Here is a 13690-nt window from a genome sequence, read left to right as displayed (position 1 = left end):
ACCTCCTATAATTTCTAGCATTTTCAAGCTGAAGGGCTTTGCAAAGTTACATATTTAAAGTGCTCATCAAAGTGAAAAACCAAAGTGCTGTAGTATAGTTTAAGTAGCTGTTCTGCCTATGGCTAATAAATACATATTGTTCAAATAAAACCGATAACAGAATTTTGTCTCATGGATTTCATTCAGTTTTGATATTTTTTTTAAAATTACATAATCCTTATTTCAGGATCTGTGGGATATGTTTTCTTGCGTCTTCACCTGAAAACATTAAAAAAAAAAAACCACACACCTAGGATGTGCTTTGAGAAGGTAATTACATTAGAGTAAATCTATTATAGTGTTTACTTCATTCCAGAATATTTTTTTTCCTAGCTTGTGCCTTGGTGTTTATCAAGGGCTTGGAGAACAAACTTCCTTTCTTACATTCCATATCTAGAAGTCATTCCATTCCTGAAATGGCATTCTTTAAGTCTGAAACAATCAAGACACTTTTCCTTATGTTTATTTTTTTAAAAAAAACCTAATACTGCATAGGGGGAAAAAGAATTCTGGAAAAAAATACAAACGTAAGCCACAGTTCACCTTTTCACCTTAAGATTACCATTTAAACTGAGATATACTTACCACTCACATTCATATTTTCTTAAACTGGTTACAACATCACAACTGGCATTTTAAACAAGCAAAGGTTTTTTTTTTTTGTATTTTGTTTTAAAGGATACCCTGAAAACTCAATTGATATAGCATTTTGAGACCTCAAATATTACACATCATGTAGCATCACTTTTGAATTTTGCAATCATGTTTGCAAACAAAATAGATACGACATTTTTATTAAAAAAAAAAACCTGTTTAAAATGTAGTGAATGTTCCAAAGGAGTTAGAATTGAACTTTTCACATCTTGCTGCAGAAGATCTAAACTCTTAAGGCTTCCCTCTTCCCTCTTTTTATTTACTCAAGTCCCACTCTTTTTGCATTTCTCCTTCTGACTTCTCCAAGTGGGTATTTCTCTCTGGGCTGGACTTCCCCAGTATGAAAATATTTCTATGCTTCTTTGTTCCTGATGAATGTTGGAGGTTAATGGCTGGATATCCCTGTTCATCTCCAAAAAAACTCAACTCAGTATGAGATGATAGGCCTACTGTTATTTTGCAGTAACAAAGATGAGCCGAATGGGAGAGCACATGGGCAGAATTTTTAGCCAGATACAAGGCAAGGGACTAGGAGAGGAGAGAGAGATGGGTTCTTTCTTTCTTTCTTTCTTTCTTTCTTTCTTTCTTTCTTTCTCTTGACATTTGTAGCACCTTCTACTTGGAATAGCTAATGCCTCTGGTGAACGGTGAGATGCACCCAATTGAAAGTCTGTTATTCTTATCCCTAGATATCACATAATTTATAAAAATATGAATAACCAAAAAAAGAAAAGAAAAAGGTAAGCTGGGTTCCATCTCAAGAGGTGTTTCTTGTTGTCCTCTGAGAACATATTGGATAAGTAAGGTCTCAACAAGCCCTATCCTTTGGAGCTGATTGTTCAGTCTGATAATAAATACTGAAAGGAAAGGAAAGGAAAGGAGGGAGAAATGGAGAGAAAAGAACAGCAGTTCTTGCAAGAGGCTCAGCAAATTCTGAGGAAACCGAAAGCATTCCGCTGCGCTCGTGGCACAAAGGACCCGACACCAAGGATCATTCAGTAGGGGAAATTGTGACCAAAGGCAGGGGGGAAATGAGCAGGGAAGAGACAAACTGTACAAGCGTTTTGCTTTCATTTTGTCTGTTTAAAAAAAGATGGAGAAACTATGCAGTGTTCTAGTCCTCAAAGCCTTGTTTGGGCCTCTGGGATATAGATCTCGATGCTGTCTGCACGCTCTGTGGCTGAATTCTGCCGGAAAGATGCCGCTCGTTTCGCAGCCATGAGCCGCCTCCGGGCTTCTTGGCGCTGTCTGTCAGGCAACTCTAGAGACTTCTCTCGCGTGATAGGGAATTTTCCTTTGAGGGGCTTCTTTGGTACTGGAGGAGGAACCTTTCTTTCTTCCTAGTATTGAAAAAGAAGAATAAGAATAAAGAATAAGAATAAGAATAAAAGGAATTGAACAAAGAAGCCAAAGAAGATCAAATGCTACTGTAGGGCAAGTTCTGACATTTGCTAATGCTTTTGTGTGAAATGTTACATGTCCATGTGATTGCATGGAGGAAGTTGTTGTTGTTGTTGTTGTTGTTGTTGTTGTTGTTGTTGTTGTTGTTGTTGTTGTTGTCTATATCTATCTATCATCTGTCTATCTGTCTGTCTGTCTATCTATCTATCTATCTATCTATCTATCTATCTATCTATCTATCATCTATCTATCTATGGGATGCGGGTGGCGCTGTGGGTTAAACCACAGAGCCTAGGACTTGCCGATCAGAAGGTCGGCGGTTCGAATCCTCGTGACAGGGTGAGCTCCCGTTGCTCGGTCCCTGCTCCTGCAAACCTAGCAGTTCGAAAGCACGTCAAAGTGCAAGTAGATAAATAGGTACCGCTCTGGCGGGAAGGTAAATGGTGTTTCCGTGCACTGCTCTGGTTCGCCAGAAGTGACTTAGTCATGCTGGCCACATGACCCGGAAGCTGTATGCCGGCTCTCTCGGCCAATAAAGCGAGATGAGCGCTGCAACCCCAGAGTTGTCTGCAACTGAAGCTAATGGTCAGGGGTCCCTTTACATTTATCTATCTGTCTGTCTATCTATCTATCTAGCTATCTGATATGCAATGTCCAGACTCTATATTTAAAAAACCTTTTACTTTCATAAACACAGTGCTTTTTTCCTAAGAAAATGTTTAGGGGTACACTCATTTTGACTCAAGAAAATCACCATTTTATAGTTCAAATCGGGAAAAATAAATATAGTAAATGGACAAAAGTACAAAGATGCGCAAAATACTTAGGGGTACCCCCTGCATACCCCAGAAAAAAGCATAAACATATAATTTAGAAGAATATATTTACAATCTCATGCTCAGGTTTCTCCCTATTAATGTTTAGGGAACTCCTCTGTTTCACTTCAGACAGATCACACTAAAACACACTGTCGTCAGCTGTATCCTGAGAAACCTCTCTCAGCAGCCATTTTCCACACACACACACACACACACAGAGAGAGAGAGAGAGAGAGAGAGAGCGAGCAGAAGCAGCAAAAAGTTAAAAACAGTCACAACAAAAATTTAAAAACAGTCACAACAGAATGGAATGCCTCTCTCCAGTGACTCGCAGTCAGCAAATCACATGAGAGCTACTGCCAAACCTCATGCTAAAAATAAACAACAATTCAACATAAGCAAACATTCCCATTTCAGGAAATTACACCACTATCCTTAACAGAAGTAACATCTGATGAGCTCCATTCTGGGTCATAAGTGCTGTTTCCCTGTGGAGAATAGCCGTTGGGAGCATGGCAGCTGAATCATGTATGATCAAAGCACACACCGATGTTTCCCTTCTTGTCATCCCCCGGCCCTACATAAATATAAGCTGCAGAATGTTTTCTTTTCTATTTGTGAACATGCTCGTCGCAAGTAAATCCAAAAATGGCATCCATTATTAAACCCATGGAAACCCCCAAAGAGATTTCATTAATGCTGGCAACCCTGAGGAATTACCTTGCCAGATCAATTTGTGTTTACTTTACTTGGAAGCAGAGTGGAATACTTATTTTCCACAAGGTCCACTTGCAACCCTATTAAAAATTGCTGAAGCTTGTTCAGTCTTTTGGAAACAGAGGGTGCTATTGATTTCAATCAGAGAGAGTGTGTGTTAAGCACATTTTAACTCTCCCACTGAAATCAATAGGACTCAGAAGTGCCTCCTTTTGACTGGATGGCACCCAGTCTTCTTCCCTACACAGAATTACATATTCTCAAATTGAGGGAGTGGTGGAAAGACTATCTAAAAGACTTGCTTTTTAATTTGACCCATTATACTTTGTTTGGCCTCTGATAAGTATGAGATTGTCGTTGTGCACTCATCTCTATTCTCTTCTCTGCATTAAGACCCTTAACATTAGTTATTGTCAGGCACACCCTGGCATAAGAACATAATGTGAGCCTGTGACCAGGAAAATGGCCCATCTAGTCTTGCATCCTGTTTCCACAGTGGCTAACCAGATGCCTGTGGGAAACCAACAAGCAGGACTAGAGTGCAAGTACAGTCTGCACACCTGCAATTCCCAGCAGTGGTGTAGCATGGAAAGGGGTGCACAGGGGCGGTTGCCCCAGGTGCAAAATTGTTAGGGGCGCAAAATTTCAACACCCAGTGCTGCCTCAATACAGCTGTGCACTTCCGTCGTTGGTCTCCACTGAAAATGGCTTCTCCATGTGACCTCTCCAGACAACAGAACAACTCTTCTTTTCTTATTTCTGTGGCTGCAATCTCCTAGCTGACGTGGATGACTTAGGCGGTTCAATGCACATGCGTACCTGGTCTGTTTCCCTCCCTTCCTCTGCACAGCCCTGGGCATTGGCAACCCACGCTATACCACTGATTCCCAGCAAGTGGTATTCAGAAACATACTGCCTCCAGCAGTAGATGTAGAACATAGTCATCATGATTAGTAGCTCGTAGCAATTCCAGATGAAGTCCTTGCCTTATCAAAATATTCCATCCCATGTCAGGATTTCCCCATTGCATTTGGCTGCAAGTGCAGCCCAACTTTTCTGCAGCTCTGTTCATCTCTGTTAGATTACTCTTACTTGCACTACTACCTGTGTAATGTTCAATGCCTTTGAGTTTCATCAGCAAACAATGGAAAGCTCCCAAGTTTTTCTACCAGCTATATATAAGAATATAAGAAGAACCCTGCTGGATCAGATGAATGCCTGTCTGGTCCAACTTCCTGTTTGTCACAGTGACCAAACATCATGGGCTTCTCACCATGGGCTTCTCAAGCAAGACATGAGGGTAGGATCACTCTCCCACTGTTGTTTCTAGCAATTAGTATTCAGAGGTAAATTGCCTCCATGATTTTCCAATATATAGCCAGCATGACTAGTAGTCGATAACCAACTACCTAAGAGGATAAGGAGTTTGCTTTGGTTACTGGGAGTTTGGATGGGCCCCATGAGTCACCTTGCATCAGTATCTGTATATTTTTTAAAAAAATCTGATCTGTTGTTTTGTACTCTCGCCGGGTTTTTTTGTGTCTTGAGCCCCTCTGTATAAAAAGGCAGCTTTGTGTTTCCCCATTTACTAGAATGGGGAACCAAAAACCTAGCATAACTTTTCCCCCTCCTGGCCAAAGTGGATGAAATGTGCAGGCACAGAAACCAAGTGAAGCTGAACAATCCTTCTAAAGCCCTTTGTGTTCCGCTTCTCTCTCTCTCTCTCTCTCTCTCTCTCTCTCTCTCTCTGTGTGTGTGTGTGTGTGTAGAATTAAAGTTTCCTCTCATTGTCAGTTCTTGAGCTGACATAGTTTTTCCCCTTCTCCAGGTTTGGGGAATACCCTGATATGCCTCCAAACTACCCATAGCGCTACTGACATTTTTTTCCAGGGATAGGAACACCAGATTCCAGCCTCAGAAAGGAAGACCTGATGCTTCCTGTGAACCATAGGATTACTGGGTCTAAGAAGAATGCGGCACCTACCTACAGTATAGTCGAGGATAGTATTAGGAGCAACAAATGTGGGCAGTAGATGTCATGTGCGCTTCCTCCTGTGCAGCCATCCCTCAGAATTAATCTTGCAGAATCAAAGACTCAAAGCATCATTTAGACCAAATAAACTACAGTTTTGTCAACATTAGGAATTTCCCATTAATGGAGAGTGGGCAAGCATTGCTGATCCATATTTTACTGTATTTATTCGAGTCTAATGCGCCATCGAATCTAATGGGCAGCTCAATTTTCAGAACCTTGAAACCAGTATTTGCTGGTGAATGTAAATGTGCCATCGAATCTAATGCGCACCTTAATTTTTTCAAACGTAATTTGGCCAAAAAAGGTGATTCCAGTAAATATGGTAATTTATTTATTTATTTACCGCTGTAACTCCCCCCACGCACCCACTAAAGTACACTGTGAAATAACTGGCTGAACTGGAAATAAATTCAGACTTGAAAGATCAATGGGATGTTAGTAACACAAGAAGGTTGCACGTGTCAGTGCCAATTGAAAAGGAGCTTGCCTGCACATATTTTGCTTACCTTCCTTTCAGGTGATTCTATTATTTTCCATTCATTCAGTTTCAGCTGGTGCAGTTCATCAAACTTCATACTGACATCTTCAATTGAAAGCTGTAACAAGTCCCAGAATCCTGCTAGATCCTGCGAAGTCGGCCGTGGCATCGCACTGGGATCCTGACATAGATACAAGAAAAGAGGTGTAATTCACTTGGGAGCCAGGATGTAAAATATTTTTGGAATGATGCAAAGCTTTTCACACAAAACAGGTCTTTCCTACATAGTGCAAAAGATATGAATACGCTTTCCCCAAACTGAACCATGGTTTGGCTGAATTTGGATCAGAACCAGGGTACATATATGAGAAAATGGGTGCAAGATATGGGTCAAAGAATAACCAGGAAACCATGGAACTGGATTGGGGACAACTTCCATTCTAATATAATTTCAGGAGACCTAAGGCGGAACTATTAAAAAACCCTCTATCGATGGTATTTAACGCCTTATAAATGGAACTTAATATACAAGTTAGGGTTGGATAAATGTTGGAGATGTGGATTGAACAAAGCAGATTACGTGCATATCTTTTGAAATTGTTCTCAAACAGAAATATTCTGGAACTCAGGCTAATCTCTCTTATATGTTAGTAACCTTGGAATCGAAAACATTTCTGCGTGCCTATCTAAAACACACAACCGTTGGCCAGGAAGGGCCAGTAATAATAATCAGTTCCTAGAATAATCAAACAATAATCAGTTCCTAGAAATCAGGTTCCCCATTTTAGCTTTATGTAAACAATAGAATGGGTGGAGTCAGGCCTCCGGCAGGCCAAACGCCACCTTGGAGGAATATGGGATCCTCCTAAATTGAGGGTCCTGGCTGAGCTCGGGACCCTTAAGCCACCCCCCACGGGGTGTGTTGTTGCTAGGCATGGCCCAAGCCTTGTCTGTTGGGCCCTGGGATTGCGCTTGGCTGTTTGGGCCAATTGAGGCAGGTGGCGTGATCCCTGGATCTTATAAATGCGGCAGCGCGACAGGGGTGGGGCACTTGCTTCGTGCTGTTGGACACCCTCCCTCCCTATTTTAGGTGCTGCTGCTTTGGCCTTGCTTTGGATTGGGTCACCTGTTTCGGAACAGGGGCTGGGTATTTGGCAGATTGGCTTTAGCCACTTGGTTTTCGCCTACCCCCTTAGCAATCGCCACAACTTGTAAGGTTTGGTGGTTAGGCAATGGTTTATAGAAATGTGCGGGGGTGGAGGTGTGGCCATCACCTGCCCCTCCAGAATAGGGTATTCCGGTAAAGGAATCTGGAGGTCCTGGATCTCGTCCGAAGCCCACTTGAGGGGCTAGGGCCATGCCAAGACCACAGGAAGCCTGGGGTGAGCTTCCATCGATCTTCACCAATGTTGTTCCCTCGTTTGGTGTTTACCCTTTCAGACTGCCTGGCAGAAAGGCAGAAGTCAGTTATAGTCCCTGACCAATCCCTAGGCCAATACCGCTCAATTTGTTTTGTAATCAATAAAGTTGTGGCCTGAATTTTGCCCAAAAACTTAAACTAAAATTATGTGTCCGTTTGAAGTTATTTACTGGGGAAGGGCTTGGGGGCCTCGGGGTGCAACTGTTGTCTTGATGGCAGCAATACAAGAACATAGAAGAGAATTGAGAATAGATGAATTTATCACAAAATGTGCAATTATTCTGATGAATCGTACATCATTTTCTGGTTAAGTGTGTTTATTGGTATGAAACACACACACACACACACACACACACACAAACACAAATGATTATATTTTCCAGAAACAAACAATCTAAGAAAAGGAAGGTGGTGTCTTCTAATAGCCCTGACACCATAAAAGTTTTAGAAAGAGCTTCCATTGACCAGGAGGAAACACTTTAAACATTTTTCAACAGACCCTTCTTGCTATTAATGATCTGATTCACATATCCCTTCTCCTTTCCAAAGGTCTCCTGTGAGCCACACACAGGGCTCTCGCTCTACCATTTATCAGACTGTGCCTTAGGAGTTTCCTGTCAAAAGCCAAGCATGTTTTGAGGAGACTTTTTGTGTTTTTCAGAATTAACTTTGCTCCTTAGGAAATCCTTAGTGGAGGAGATGGGAGTGGCTAATGCTAATTTATTTTTCATTTTACATGTAATTCAACCAATAATTTGTTAATTTTATATCTCAGTGCAGCACGCGTCAAGTGCATAGTATGTGCCAGACCATTAGAAATTAGATGGAGGTTAATACCGTTTTGGTTATTGCAAGTGAGATTTAATCCACTTGCAGCATTTAACAGAAGTCTGGCTGCTTGTGGCACAGTCTACCCTGCAATGGGTGGTATTTCATAGAATGCATATGCATATTTGCATTGCAGATATTCTTCACTTTATCCAGGGTTATGCTTTATATAATATAGATACCACCATGACTATTAGACTATACCCCACTGTGGTTTTCCATTCCACCCTAATTTAAGGGGGTGATTTTTTTACTTCCTAGACAGCATCTTAAAAAGCAGAGACATCACTTGCCAGCAAAGGTCCGTATAGTGAAAGCTATGGTTTTCCCAGTAGTGATGTATGGAAGTGAGAGCTGGACCATAAAGAAGGCTGATCGCCGAATAATTGATGCTTTTGAATTTTGGTGCTGGAGGAGACTCAGCCCTGGGTGCTCACTGGAAGGACAGATCCTGAAGCTGAGGCTCCAATACTTTGGCCACATCATGAGAAGAGAAGACTCCCTGGAAAAGACCCTGATGCTGGGAAAGATGGAGGGCACAAGGAGAAGGGGACGACAGAGGACGAGATGGTTGGACAGTGTTCTCGAAGCTACGAACGTGAGTTTGACCAAACTGCAGGAGGCAGTGGAAGACAGGAGTGCCTGGCATGCTCTGGTCCATGGGGTCACGAAGAGTCGGACACGACTAAACGACTAAGCAACAACAACAACAAGAGATTCCACTGGAAACAGTGAGTTTGCGTTCTGCATAATTGCCAATGCCGCTCTTTCATTGAACAGCTCTTGCTTTACATTCTTTGGGCCACAAGAGGGCTGCCTCCTGCCACCGAAATGGTATATATAAATTGATAATGTGCAACTAATAACATCTGCCCAAAATGCATAACACTGTAGATACTTCGTCTTGAGGCACCCTTAAATTTGATCTTATCCAGAAACTCGTCTTTCCGAAAACAACAACACAGAAATGCAGCTTGAAATAAATTGATCTACGTCCAGAGGGAAAAATAGCTAACAAAAAGGGCATGGATGATGTTTGCATTTCTGTATTGGTCTATAACTGCATTGCCTTGAGCTGTGATCTCATTAGAATTCAGAAGGCTAGTAACATCCATCTCTGGTGGGTACCAACATGAAGAAAAACCCTGGTTTCTGCAAAGGAGAATCTAATATGTAACTGCACACACACACACACACACACACACACACACACACACACCCTTTGTTTGTGTATATCTGACTACACTATTAAGAATAATGCACCAAATTCACTTTTGAAATTACTTAAGGCGGCACTCCTGGCCTAAACATAAATCAAATGAGAATATTGCCTATCTTGCAGTTAGGTGGGTTAAGATGAATGATTTTGCCACCGTGCAGCAATTTTAGAAATGCAATGCAATGGAATCCACAGACGACAAGATCATATCAAGGCAGTTGACTCCAAAGCTATCCCTCTTTTGGGAAGTTTTTAAAAAATCTGGCTTGCAGAAGCATAACAGTCTTAGGGCAGATCTGCACCCATGTTTTTTAATGTTGCGGAAGGGTTAAGGAATGATAACGCTGATAGACACACGACGTCCTATTTTTTACGTTCATAATGTGTTATCACCTTGTCTTTTTTATCGTTTTATGCTGCTATATCAGTGAAACATTGCTCATATGTAGTGTTTAACTTATTTTTACTGCATTCAAGCTCTAAATATTCGTTCATTCATTCAGTATCAGCTTTGAACTTCAAAAAAGGGTTTTATTCCCAGGGTAGCTTACAATTATCATTATCCATTTTTTAAAAAAAAGTATGAAATCAAAAATAAGTAAGTAAGTAAGTAAGTAAGTAAGTAAGCAAGTAAGTAAGTAACAGTAACAGTAACAGTAACAACCCCCTGGTCCCAGCTGTGTTAAAAAGTCAAGTTCTGAGAGACTAAAACTAATTTTTTTTAAAAAAAAAAAAAACACCCTGGGAAAACCTGTGAAATGTTTTCTTTTTGGGTGCAAAAAATGAACAACATTGTGGCTGGTAATGGCAGGTGGCAACCCCTCTTCCTCTCACCTGTGCCACTACAGTATACACCTGGATGGAGCTTTGGTTGGGCAGGGTGTTGGAAAGGTTGAGGCTGCATAGAAGTACTGCCCAAGCCAATTTGGTACTCCCATGGGGGCATCTGTCCCCACAGCAAGATGCAGCAATGGCGGTGATGGAAGGGTTACTCTGCAGCTCCATCCCATGGCCCCTGCTGCAAGGAAGGAGCCAGGCAGACACCACTGAGGAGAGCATTCCACAAGTAGGATGCCACCATTAAAAATGACCCACCTCACCTCAGGCAGCACCTTTGGTAGGAGGGCCTACCAAAGAAGACTGGCTGATGTGGGGGGAGCTAATTCTGGTACCGTTGCCCACAGCTCTGAAGGGAAGTGTCAACATTTTGAGTCAAGCCTGGAGATAGAACAGGAAGTGGGGCAGCTGCTCGCTGTTGAGACTCAGCCCCAAGATTACAGGGCCGATAGGTCAATTTGTGGAAGTGTTCAACTTGGAAACTGAAATCCATTGGCCACTTGCTTTGCCCTTACTTCATCTCATGCTCGTGGTGCTGTTACAAAAGCATTACAGTGGTACCTCGGGTTACAGACACTTCAGGTTACAGACGCTTCAGGTTACAGACTCTGCTAATCCAGAAATAGTACCTTGGGTTAAGCACTTCAGGATGACAACAGAAATCGCGCGGCAGTGGGAGGCCCATTAGCTAAAGTGGTACCTCAGGTTAAGAACTGTTTCAGGTTAAGAACAGACCTCCAGAAAGAATTAAGTTCTTAACCTGAGGTTCCACTGTAGTGATGTTCAGCTGCCCTCCTAGTGAGACTCATCTCAGTTGCTCTGATTCTGTATGGCATTTCTGAAGCCAGGAAATATGAAACATGCCAAGTCTGCAATTGATTTGTGCTCCATTCATAAAACAGTCCTCCTTCCCTCCCTCTCACAGCCACTCACCACATACCTTCCTGCAGGGGAAAAAAAAAAGATTTGGAAGAACCTGCCACATTCTGGCAAGCTTGGTTGCTACGGTGTGTTTCTGAGGGCGGAACTTCATGTGATGTTAATTGCATGAGAGGAGCCCTTAAGGAATGTATTTGCTGTAGTTAAGATGTAAATCAATAATCATAGCCCCCTATTTACATTTTTTTTAAAAGTGCACATGAAATGCACTCACTCAATTAACATCAAGTCTGCCTTCTCCTTGGCTCTTCTTTTCCCACTCTAGAAACTGCTGGCTCTTTTTTTTAAAAGAAAATGTTTATTTTTATTTCTGTCCTGCACCATCTGAAGAGATGCTGCTGGACTTCAGTTTCCATCACACCTGGACATACCTGGATGGGGGTCAGAGTCCAATAATATCTGGAGAGACCCAGCTTCCTCACCTTGGTGTTAAGCTTCAGACCAGCAGAAAAAAAGGGGGGGGGGAAGAGCGGTGGATGAAACAGACAAGGCCCTGTCTCTGGAAAGCTGTTTCATCCACCGCTCTTTCCCCCCTAATGGGGCCTCCTGCTGCTGCCGCGCCGCCGGAGCACAATTTCTGTTCTCATCCTGAAGCAAAGTTCTTAACCTGAAGCACTATTTCTGGATTAGCGGAGTCTGTAACCTGAAGCGTATGTAACCTGAAGCGTATGTAACCTGAGGTACCACTGTAAAACAAATAAATGGCACTGGAGGACAAGTAGCTACAGAATGCTAAAATGTGGTTGCACGCCCAGCCGCAGAGCCCCACAACCTAACCACTGAATGGTAAATGAATGGTCATGACAACAGTCTGGGATTTAAAATGGCCACAACTTTATTGATTTCAGATGTAGGAAGCCTTGGCCTATGCACTGGGCATGTATCCCCTCAGCCCCCGGGGGACTGAGGCATGACAGGGTCTATTTGGGAGAGGAACCATCGCAAAACACAGGTTTATGCAAATGGCCGCCTAACGCTGAGGGAAGCTCTATGGCCCACTAGCCCTACGCACTTGGCTCTTTGGACAGAGACTTCCCTCCAGACCCCTCTCACTGGGTATCCTGTTAACGCCGCCACAGGGAATGGGGGGTGGGGTAGTCACCACTTCATGACACTCCAATTGGATGAATGACTATAGAATTCCACCCAAGGCCTTAACCACCAAAGTTGTTACTAGTGCTATGGGGAAGGCAAAACCTGCAGAGCAGGGAAAATTCCTTCCCAGCCCCGAATATGACACCTGTCAAGAGACCATAGCAAGGCCCACCTAGCTGAAAAGGAATGGTTAAAGCAAACAAATGGGACTGGAGGACAAATAGTGATGGGATGCTAAAATGTAGATCCAAGCTTCTCCATATGACAGTTCTGATTGATGGGTAGGTGCGACTCCCAGGTGATCTCACTGTTACAAATTAAGGATCACAAATTACTTGAAAAGCGGATGGCATTTTGATCATCAAGAAGTACTTTCAGGAAATTCCAGCGCTCCACATGCATCGAGGAAATGTGTAATAGACAGCATTATAGTAATGTTTCTGTCGGCAGTGATCAAAAGCAGCGACACTTCTGAAAGTGTTAATGGAAGCATCGATTACAAGGACGACACCTGAGAAGCGAAAGCCTTGAAATAAATATGAGCAGTGCTGGTGCTCTAATGTGGCACGGTGAGGCGCAGGCTTCAAGTCTGGTGGATCACAAAGGGCAGCAGATTGTGCTTCCTACTCCTGACTGCTGCCACTAGGCAAGTAATCAGGCGCCTGGTGCGAGGCCAAAAATTGGTGCCCCCAAATGGCTCTTCTCAAATATGGATCTCCTCAATATGGATCTCTCTTCGGCTCTGTGCCCTTTGCGGGGGAACTGCCCACACCATCCTAAATCGGGTGCTGCTGCTATAGCCACTGCCATGTTCAGCATTCAGCCGACTGTGGCTGCTACGAAAGCAAGGGCGTCCACCATAGCTGCTGCTGCTGCAAGCTCACCAACTCATTGACTGAGCATGGACCAATGTCTTCACTGGCATGGCAGCAGAGCCCATGTCTCCTTGTTCGGAGGACAGAGTCCTACCTCAGAGCGAGGCACTGTGGTTGAGGTGACCAAGGAGAGCGCTTGTGTTGCTGCAGCTTTCCCATGGCAGTGGCAGATGGTGACAAACATTTCAAAGCCTCTGCTAAACAGATAATTTAACAGTATTTGACACCACCGATGTGATGTGGCAGCGGCACAGGGGGTTCCTGGAGGCCATCTCAGTTGTAATGAGGAAAGGACCTTTCTGCAGATTGTGACATTGAGCAGCAAAGGGTGGCCT

At 43.1% G+C, this 13690-nt stretch overlaps 1 protein-coding gene across 9 annotated transcripts in view; it reads right to left on the bottom strand.

Annotated features, from left to right (window-relative positions):
* Positions 1-275: 275 nt before the first annotated feature.
* Positions 276-13690, bottom strand: part of DLGAP2 (DLG associated protein 2) — a 420471-nt gene continuing 407056 nt past the window's right edge. For all 9 annotated transcript variants that reach the window (XM_079969732.1, XM_079969731.1, XM_079969733.1 and 6 more), the window contains 2 exons: positions 6171-6323; positions 276-2033 (listed from right to left, as the gene is read on the bottom strand). In XM_079969732.1, coding sequence (XP_079825858.1) covers positions 1815-2033; positions 6171-6323 — 372 coding nt within the window. In that variant the 3' untranslated portion in view covers positions 276-1814. The remainder of the gene's footprint in view (positions 2034-6170; positions 6324-13690) is intronic.

The sequence above is a fragment of the Podarcis cretensis genome (genome assembly GCF_951804945.1).
Source record: "Podarcis cretensis genome assembly, chromosome: 3".
Taxonomy (NCBI): Eukaryota; Metazoa; Chordata; class Lepidosauria; order Squamata; family Lacertidae; genus Podarcis; species Podarcis cretensis.
This window is presented reverse-complemented; position numbering and strand designations above follow the sequence as displayed.